Source organism: Pollachius pollachius, assembly GCF_949987615.1.
Source record: "Pollachius pollachius genome assembly, chromosome: 4".
Classification (NCBI taxonomy): Eukaryota; Metazoa; Chordata; class Actinopteri; order Gadiformes; family Gadidae; genus Pollachius; species Pollachius pollachius.
Window position 1 is genome coordinate 34,179,978 of NC_136937.1, and position 10,000 is coordinate 34,189,977.

At 51.3% G+C, this 10,000-nt stretch overlaps 3 protein-coding genes across 18 annotated transcripts in view; all 3 read left to right on the plus strand.

Annotated features, from left to right (window-relative positions):
* LOC307074778 (coagulation factor X-like) overlaps positions 1-4,466 on the plus strand; it is a gene marked incomplete at both ends in the record, with an annotated part of 8,852 nt that extends 4,386 nt beyond the window's left edge. The window contains 5 exon segments of the mRNA XM_079735122.1: positions 1-26; positions 1,511-1,628; positions 2,070-2,096; positions 2,099-2,256; positions 4,023-4,466. The exon segment at positions 1-26 is cut by the window's left edge and continues 196 nt beyond it. Of these exon segments, the coding sequence (XP_079591248.1) occupies positions 1-26; positions 1,511-1,628; positions 2,070-2,096; positions 2,099-2,256; positions 4,023-4,466 (773 nt within the window).
* LOC307074772 (NACHT, LRR and PYD domains-containing protein 3-like) overlaps positions 1-10,000 on the plus strand; it is a 408,596-nt gene that overhangs the window by 289,015 nt on the left and 109,581 nt on the right. The gene's annotated exons all lie outside the window — the stretch shown is intronic.
* Positions 5,849-10,000, plus strand: part of prozb (protein Z, vitamin K-dependent plasma glycoprotein b) — a gene marked incomplete at both ends in the record, with an annotated part of 17,862 nt that continues 13,710 nt past the window's right edge. The window contains one exon of the mRNA XM_079735603.1: positions 5,849-5,927. Coding sequence (XP_079591729.1) covers positions 5,849-5,927 — 79 coding nt within the window. The remainder of the gene's footprint in view (positions 5,928-10,000) is intronic.

A 10,000-nucleotide genomic window follows, 5' to 3' on the forward strand; every position in this document is an offset into this window, starting at 1 on the left:
GCCTCCCCGGGGAGTGCCCCTGGCAGGTACACTGGTCAGACCGGTCATACTGGTCATACTGGTCGGACCGGTCGGACTGCTCATACTGGTCGGACCGGTCAGACTGGTCATACTGGTCATACTGGTCATAAAGGTCGGACCGGTCATACTGGTCATACTGGTCATACTGGTCATACTGGTCGGACCGGTCAGACTGCTCATACTGGTCGGACCGGTCATACTGGTCATACTGGTCATACTGGTCATAAAGGTCGGACCGGTCGGACTGCTCATACTGGTCATACTGGTCATAAAGGTCGGACCGGTCATACTGGTCATACTGGTCGGACCGGTCGGACTGCTCATACTGGTCATACTGGACGGACCTGTCGGACTGCTCATACTGGTCATACTGGTCATAAAGGTCGGACCGGTCATACTGGTCATACTGGTCATACTGGTCGGACCGGTCGGACTGCTCATACTGGTCATACTGGTCGGACCGGTCGGACTGCTCATACTGGTCATACTGGTCATAAAGGTCGGACCGGTCATACTGGTCATACTGGACGGACCTGTCGGACTGGTCATACTGGTCGGACCGGTCGGACTGGTCATACTGGTCATACTGGTCGGGACCGGTCGGACTGGTTCATACCGACTAGGCTGGTGGTTTAGACTGGTTTATTCTTGTTTATGCTGGCTACACTGGTAACACTGGCTAATCTGGTCATACTGGTTGGACTGGTTAAACTGGTTCATACCGACTAGGCTGGTCTGACTGGTTTAGAATGGTTATGCTGGTTAGACTGGATATACTGGTTAAACTGGTTAGACTGGTCATACTGGCAGGTATACTTGTCATACTTGTTAGTCTGGTTGTACTGGTTTCTAATATCTTTACTGGTTGTACTGGTTTCTAATACGTATACTAATTGTACTGGTTGTACTGGTTTCCAATACGTATACTGGTTGTACTTTTTTTAATATCTATATTGGTTGTACTGGTTCTACTGGTTTCTAGTGGTTGTACTGCTTGTACTGGTTTCTAATATGTATACCAGTTGTACTGGTTTCTAATGGTTTTACTAGTTGTACTGGTTATAATATCTATACTGGATGTACTGGTTTCTAGTGGTTGTACTGGTTGTACTGGTTTCTAGTGGTTGTACTGGTTGAACTGGTTTCTATGGTTGTACTGGTTTCTAGCGGTTGTACTGGTTGTACTGGTTTCTAGTGGTTGAACTGGTTTGTAGTGGTTGTACTTGTTGAACTGGTTTCTAATGGTTGTACTGGTTTCTAGTGGTTGTACTGGTTGTACTGGTTTCTAGTGGTTGTACTGGTTGTACTGGTTTCTAGTGGTTGTACTTGTTGAACTGGTTTCTAATGGTTGTACTGGTTGTACTGGTTTCTAGTGGTTGTACTTGTTGAACTGGTTTCTAGTGGTTGTACTTGTTGAACTGGTTTCTAGTGGTTGTACTTGTTGAAACTGTTTCTAATGGTTGTTCTGGTTGTACTGGTCTTCTCCCAGGCTCTCCTCTTGAACGAGGAGGACCGAGGCTTCTGTGGAGGAACCATCTTAAACCACTACATGATCCTGACCGCCGCCCACTGCATGAACCAATCACGATACATCTACGTCATCCTCGGTACGGCCAATCACATGCTGCCTCACACCAACAGGGCAGGGTTGGGGGTTCCAGTCCCTGTAGTGACTCAGTGGTAGAGCAAGGCACCAACAGGCAGGGTTGGGGGTTCCAGTCCCCTGTAGTGACTCAGTGGTAGAGCAAGGCACCAACAGGGCAGGGTTGGGGGTTCCAGTCCCTGTAGTGACTCAGTGGTAGAGCAAGGCACCAACAGGGCAGGTTGGGGGTTCCAGTCCCTGTAGTGACTCAGTGGTGGAGCAAGGCACCAACAGGGCAGGGTTGGGGGTTCCAGGCCCCTGTAAGTGACTCAGTGGTAGAGCAAGGCACCAACAGGGCAGGGTTGGGGGTTCCAGTCCCTGTAGTGACTCATTGGTAGAGCAAGGCACCAACAGGGCAGGGTTGGGGGTTCCAGTCCCTGTAGTGAGTCAGTGCGTGTGCGTGCAGGCGAGTTCGACACGCGGGTGAGGGAGGGCCGGAGGAGGCCCACACGGTGGACCGGGTGCTGATCCACCGCCGCTACGCGCCTGGGACCTTCCACAACGACATCGCCCTCATCAAGCTCAGCTCCCCCATCGCCTTCTCTGAGTTCATCATCCCCGCCTGCCTCCCCCAGAGGGAGTTCGCCGAGAAGGTAGGCTCCTGCTGCTCCTCCTCCTCCTCCTCCTCCTCCTCCCCCTCCTCCCCCTCCTCCTGTTGCTCCTCCTCCTCCTCCTGCTCCACCCCCTCCTCCTGCTCCTCCTCCTCATCCTGTTCCTCCTCCTCCTCCTCCTGTTCCTCCTCCTCCTCCTCCTGCTCCACCCCCTCCTCCTCCTGTTCCTCCTCCTCCTCCTCCCCCTCCTCCCCCTCCTCCTGTTGCTCCTCCTCCTCCTCCTCCTCCTCCTGTTCCTTCTCCTCCTCCTCCTCCTCCTGTTCCTCCTCCTCCTGCTACACCCCCTCCTCCCCCTCCTCCTGCTCCTCCTCCTCCTCCTCCTCCTCCTCCTCCTGCTCCACCCCCTCCTCCCCCTCCTCCTGCTCCTCCTCCTCCTCCTGTTCCTCCTCCTCCTCCTGTTCCTCCTCCTCTCCTCCTCCTGCTCCACCCCCTCCTCCTGCTCCTCCTCCTCCTCCTGTTCCTCCTCCTCCTCCTCCTCCTGTTCCTCCTCCTCCTCCTGCTCCTCCTCCTCCTCCTGTTCCTCCTCCTCCTCCTGTTCCTCCTCCTCCTCCCCCTCCTCCTGCTCCACCCCCTCCTCCTCCTTCCTTCTGCTCCACCCCTCCTCCCCCTCCTCCTGCTCCTCCTCCTCCTGTTCCTCCTCCTCCTCCTCCTCCTGTTCCTCCTCCTCCTCCTCCTGTTCCTCCTCCTCCTCCTCCTCCTCCTCCTGTTCCTCCTCCTCCTCCTCCTCCTCCTCCTCCTCCTCTTGTTCCTCCTCCTCCTCCTCCTCCTCCTCCTGCTCCACCCCCTCCTCCTGTTCCTCCTCCTCCTCCTCCTCCTGTTCCTCCTCCTCCTCCTCCTCCTCCTCCTCCTCCTCCTCCTGTTCCTTCTCCTCCTCCTCCTCCTCCTGTTCCTCCTCCTCCTGCTACACCCCCTCCTCCCCCTCCTCCTGCTCCTCCTCCTCCTGTTCCTCCTCCTCCTCCTCCTCCTCCTGTTCCTCCTCCTCCTCCTCCTCCTGCTCCACCCCCTCCTCCCCCTCCTCCTGCTCCTCCTCCTCCTCCTGTTCCTCCTCCTGCTCCTCCTCCTCCTCCTGTTCCTCCTCCTCCTCCTGTTCCTCCTCCTCCTCCCCCCTCCTCCTGCTCCACCCCCTCCTCCTCCTTCCTTCTGCTCCACCCCTCCTCCCCCTCCTCCTGCTCCTCCTCCTCCTGTTCCTCCTCCTCCTCCTCCTCCTCCTGTTCCTCCTCCTCCTCCTCCTCCTCCTGTTCCTCCTCCTCCTCCTCCTCCTCCTCCTCCTCCTCCTGTTCCTCCTCCTCCTCCTCCTCCTCCTCTTCCTCCTCTTGTTCCTCCTCCTCCTCCTCCTCCTCCTCCTGCTCCACCCCCTCCTCCCTGTTCCTCCTCCTCCTCCCTCCTCCTGTTCCTCCTCCTCCTCCTCCTCCTCCTCCTCCTCCTCCTCCTGTTCCTTCTCCTCCTCCTCCTCCTCCTGCTCCACCCCCTCCTCCCCCTCCTCCTTCTCCTCCTCCTCCTCCTGTTCCTCCTCCTCCTCCTCCTCCTCCTGTTCCTCCTCCTCCTCCTCCTCCTCCTCCTGTTCCTCCTCCTCCTCCTCCTCCTCCTCTTGTTCCTCCTCCTCCTCCTCCTCCTCCTCCTGTTCCTCCTCCTGCCCCTCCTCCTCCTCCTCCTCCTGCTGCTTCTCACAAGAGGAGCCTCTCCCCATCACCCTATCGCTTCATCTCCATTCTTATCATCTGCTCCTCCTCCCCCCTCTCCTCCCCCAGGTCCTGATGCGCCAGCCCCTGGGCCTGGTCAGCGGTCTGGGCCGTCTGGGCGAGGGGAAGCAGCAGGCCTCGGTGCTGCAGCGTCTCTTCCTGCCCTTCGTGGACCGCGCCGCCTGCATGGAGTCCAGCCAGTTCCAGATCACCAGCCACATGTTCTGCGCCGGCTTCGGCGACGGCAAGCACGACGCCTGTCAAGGGGACAGCGGCGGCCCCCACGTCACCTCGTACCGGAACACCTACTTCGTGACGGGCGTGGTGAGCTGGGGGGAGGGCTGTGCGCGCCAGGGGAAGTACGGCGTCTACACCCAGGTGTCCAAGTACATCCGCTGGATCAGGGAGGCCATGAAGCTGCTGATGCCCAGGGAGAAGGGCCCTGAGGCGGGTAGGCAGAGGAGGGACGCAGGCCCCCTCCACCGGTCCTGGGTCCCAGCCAGAGCGCCATAGAGACCGTGGATCTATAGATCTGTAGAGCTCAGCTGTGCACCATAGACACTGTGGATCTATAGATCTGTAGACTTTGTGTGTACAGCCTTAATGCTGTAGATCTATAGATCTGTAGACTTTGTGTGTACAGCCTTAATGCTGTAGATCTATAGATCTGTAGACTTTGTGTGTACAGCCTTAATGCTGTAGATCTATAGATCTGTAGACTTTGTGTGTACAGCCTTAATGCTGTAGATCTATAGATCTGTAGACTTTGTGTGTACAGCCTTAATGCTGTAGATCTATAGATCTGTAGACTTTGTGTGTACAGCCTTAATGCTGTAGATCTATAGATCTGTAGACTTTGTGTGTACAGCCTTAATGCTGTAGATCTATAGATCTGTATTCTCTGTAGAACAACGTGTGATTGTGTCTCACTGTCTTGTTGGATCTGAACAATGTGAATAAACGTCTGTCCACAAAGCGTCCATCTGGATTACTGGAAATTATACACAGAACCACACACACCATCTGTGACACACAAACTGACCGACAGACAGACAAACAGACTGACAGACAGACAGACAGGCAGAGAGACAGGAAGGCAGACAGACAGACAGAGAGACAGACAGACAGACAGACAGAGGCGGAGTGGTCATCGGGAAGATCGTTTCCCGGTGGACCGGTGCACTTATTTGGGCCGCGGTAGTAATTTGGGCCGCGGGCACCCCCTAGTGGTAGGAGCCCCACACTGCGCCCAGTGGCCACTTGCCGCTGTACTTAGGTCATGCGAATGAGCAATAGCGACGGGCAGAGGGGACAGTGAGGTGACTAGAGGAGGAGGAGGAGGAGGTGAGACGGGCAGAGGGGACAGTGAGGTGACTAGAGGAGGAGGAGGAGGAGGTGAGACGGGCAGAGGGGACAGTGAGGTGACTAGAGGAGGAGGTGAGACGGGCAGAGGGGACAGTGAGGTGACTAGAGGAGGAGGAGGAGGTGAGACGGGCAGAGGGGACAGTGAGGTGACTAGAGGAGGAGGTGAGACGGGCAGAGGGGACAGTGAGGTGACTAGAGGAGGAGGTGAGACGGGCAGAGGGGACAGTGAGGTGACTAGAGGAGGAGGAGGAGGTGAGACGGGGTGGGGGGTAATATCGTGCGGCTGATGTTATTTGTATTATTTTGACGGAGCAGGGATCAACATTGCTGGCGTGTGTGTGTGTGTGTGTGTGTGTGTGTGTCTGTGTGTGTGTGTGTCCGGGCTAAAGTCCCTCTCTGTTGACCAGACTATGGGGACATCTCTGTGCAAACGTTGCATTCTCAAAAAACAGCCCTCACCAACCTGTCTGTCTGTGTGCCTGTCTGTCTGCCTGTCCATTGTTGAGATATTGTGTGTGTGCGTGAGCGTCATGGAGGAAGGCAGCAGACGCTGTGCGCTCCTCGCGTGTTTAACGCTGTGTTTCCTCCAGGTCCAGAGCCAAGCTGGAGGTAAGATAGACCCGCCGCCTGCTTTAACTAGAGGCTAGAGGTTAACTGGTCCAGAGACTAGAGGTTAACTGGTTAGGGTTAACTGGTCCAGAGGCTAGAGGTTAACTGGTCCAGAGGCTAGAGGTTAACTGGTCCAGAGGCTAGAGGTTAACTGGGCCAGAGGCTAGAGGTTAACTGGTCCAGAGGCTAGAGGTTAACTGGTCCAGAGGCTAGAGGTTAACTGGTCTAGAGGCTAGAGGTTAACTGGTCCAGAGGCTAGAGGTTAACTGGTCTAGAGACCAGTTTAGACCAGTTTAACCAGTATAGACCAGTTTAACCCTCTAGTCTCTAGACTAGAGGGTTTAACTGGTGAGGGTTAACTGGTCTAGAGACTAGAGGGTTTTATAGAACAGATGTTGGGTTCTAACATTTGCTGTGTTGCTGTGTTGTGTTGTTGTGTGGTTGTATTGTTTTGCGGTAAAGTTTTGCGGGGCCAAAGTCTGCTGTGTTGTTGTTGTGTTGTGCTGTGGGCCAGTGGTGCGGTGTTAACGTCTGTTGTGTTGTTGTGTTGTTGTTTTGTTGTTTTGTTGTGTTGCGGGCCAGTGGTGCGGTGCTAACGTATTTTGTGTTGTTGTGTTGTTGTATTGTTGTTGTATTGGGGTCCAGGGGTGCGTTGCTAACGTCTGTTGTGTTGTTGTGTTGTTGTGTTGTGTTGTGGGCAAGTGGTGCGGTGCTAACGTCTGTTGTGTGGTTGTGTTGTTCTGTTGTTGTTCTGTTGTTGTGTTGTGGTCCAGTTGTGCGGTGCTAACGTCTGTTGTGTGGTTGTGTTGTTGTGTTATTGTTGTGTTGTTGTGTTGTGGTCCAGTTGTGCGGTGCAAACGTCTGTCGTGTGGTTGTGTTGTTGTTGTGTTGTGTTGTGTTGTTGTATTGGGATCCAGTGGTGCGTTGCTAACGTCTGTTGTGTTGTTGTCTTGTTGTTGTGTTGTTTTGTGGTCCAGTGGTGCATTGCTAATGTCTGTTGTGTTTTTGTGTTGTGTTGTTGTGTTGTGTTGCGGTCCAGGGCCTCGTTTCCCGATAACGATGGATCTTCGCTCGTACGATCATTCTCACGACGAATCTTGCGAACCATCGTGAATTTCTTTGGAGCGTTTCCCGAAACTCCTCTTAACATGAACAGCACTCACGGCGTTCGTAGGATTGTATCTGTCTACTGACACGGTGCTGAAATGGGCTCCGTAGGAGGGGGAGACGCAGGAATGTCGCAGGAAAATGGGGTTAAAAAGCGTTAAAATATCTCCACATCAAGGCCAACAGCAGAGTAGCCTACGAAAAGAATAGACTGCAATAATTTGAATGCTAAAGATATTAAAACACAATTGATTAGGCCTAGGCCGACATATGTATCGGTCCTAATCCTGAATGCACTGTGCGTACATTTTTTCACAGCATTTTCCCCCCTTCCATATTACAAAAATCAAAAATAGCTTGTGTGACAATTAGGTGCTGATTTCTGAAACATGCTTTGCGCAGCAAAGAGAGCCGACTTTATCTGATTCCGCATAAGGTTTCATTGATTGGCGCGCATTCTCTAGTCTAGAATATTTGTAGACATTAAAAATGCAACGTTCCATTCGTTCATTATCATTCAAACGCAGAGGCTAGGCATTGACACACGGCTATTGCTGACCCGATTAGGAGAGCTTGGTCTAGATCCTGCCCAAATTGTTAGGCAGGATGAAGTAGGCTATAGGTCTTTTTACACTGCCAAGCCGGTTCGGTCGCAGTTTGGCACGCCCGACGATTTCACCGTCTTATCTCAAGTTTCCTGTGTAAAACCGAGGGGGTCAAATCCCCCGGTAGTCACGGCGCGGGTTTTCTTGGTTCACTGGAGAAGGCGGTGCTGCGCACGGAGTCTAGACCTCTTTAGAACAATTTGTATTATTGCATACTCTCGAATGTTTTAATTTTTTAATGAATGAAGACACCCGCATGCAATAATGAGTTCACGTCTGAGTGTAGACTACAAACGCGATTAACTATGGTCAGGGATGTTCGTTACTGTCTAGACACAGTCCAATAAATAGTGAACTTCATCACAGCCTCACCGAAGCGCCTACAGTGCTTAATGCAAACAATCGCAACAAAAAACGCCTGCAGAAATTATCTGACACCCGCAGGTCTCAGCATGATTCATGTCTACAGTAGCCTATGTCTTCAGTCATTGATCAATATGAGGACATTTTAACCACAGTGGTTGAATTAAAATCTGAGTGAGACAGCAAGTGCAGCTTGAAAGTGACCTCCCACACAAGAGCAATGGAATCATTTGATTTTATTATATGCCTTGTGACGTGGCGTTTGATCGGTACATTTCACATGCGCATGTATTTTTGGAATTTTAAATTGCTGCAATAAATTATGTTGTTGTTGACTTCTAACATGTCTCTATCTTTGCTGTTTAAATCTAACAGTAGTCTATGAGTAATATACAGTGGGGCAAAAAAGTATTTAGTCAGCCACCAATTGTGCAAGTTCTCCCACTTAAAAAGACAAGAGATGCCTGTAATTTTCATCATAGGTAAACCTCAGCTATGAGAGACAAAATGAAAAAAGAAAATCCAGAAAATCACATTGTCTGATTTTTTAAGAATTTATTTGCAAATTATGGTGGAAAATAAGTATTTGTGGCTTTCACAAATTTTCAGATTTCTGGCTGTCACAGACCTGTAACTTCTTCTTTAAGAGGCTCCTCTGTCCTCCACTCGTTACCTGTATTAATGGGACCTGTTTGAAATCCTTATCAGTATAAAAGACACCTGTCCACAACCTCAAACAGTCACACTCCAAACTCCACTATGGCCAAGACCAAAGAGCTGTCAAAGGACACCAGAAACACAATTGTAGACCTGCACCAGGCTGGGAAGTCTGAATCTGCAATAGGTAAGCAGCTTGGTGTGAAGAAATCAACTGTGGGAGCAATTATTAGGAAATGGAATACATACAAGACCACTGATAATCTCCCTCGATCTGGGGCTCCACGCAAGATCTCACCCTGTGGGGTCAAAAGAAGATCACAAGAACGGTGAACAAAAATCCCAGAACCACACGGGGGGACCTAGTGAATGACCTCCAGAGAGCTGGGACCAAAGTAACAAAGGTTACCATCACTAACACACTACGCCGCCAGGGACTAAAATCCTGCAGTGCCAGACGTGTCCCCCTGCTAAAGCCAGTGCATGTCCGGGCCCGTTTGAAGTTTGCTAGAGAGCATTTGGATGATCCAGAACAGGATTGGGAGAATGTCATATGGTCAGATGAAACCAAAATAGAACTTTTTGGTAAAAACTCAACTCGTCGTGTTTGGAGGAGAAAGAATGCTGAGTTGCATCCAAAGAACACCATACCTACAGTGAAGCATGGGGGTGGAAACATCATGCTTTGGGGCTGTTTTTCTGCCAAGGGACCAGGACGTCTGATCCGTGTGACGGAAAGAATGAATGGGGCCATGTATCGTGAGATTTTGAGTGAAAACCTCCTTCCATCAGCAAGGGCACTGAAGATGAAACGTGGCTGGGTCTTTCAGCATGACAATGACCCCAAACACACCGCCCGGGCAACGAAGGAGTGGCTTCGTAAGAAGCATTTCAAGGTCCTGGAGTGGCCTAGCCAGTCCCCAGATCTCAACCCCATAGAAAATCTTTGGAGGGAGTTGAAAGTCTGTGTTGCCCAGCGAAGGCCCAAAAACATCACTGCTCTAGAGGAGATCTGCATGGAGGAATGGGCCAAAATACCAGCAGCAGTGTGTGAAAACCTTGTAAAGACTTACAGAAAACGTTTGACATCTGTCATTGCCAACAAAGGACATGTAACAAAGTATTGAAATCACCTTTTGTTATTGACCAAATACTTATTTTCCACCATAATTTGCAAATAAATTCTTTAAAAATCAGACAATGTGATTTTCTAGATTTTTTTTTTTTCATTTTGTCTCTCATAGCTGAGGTATACCTATGATGAAAATTACAGGCCTCTCTCATCTTTTTAAGTGGGAGAACTAGCACAATTGGTGGCTGACTAAATACTATTTTGCCCCA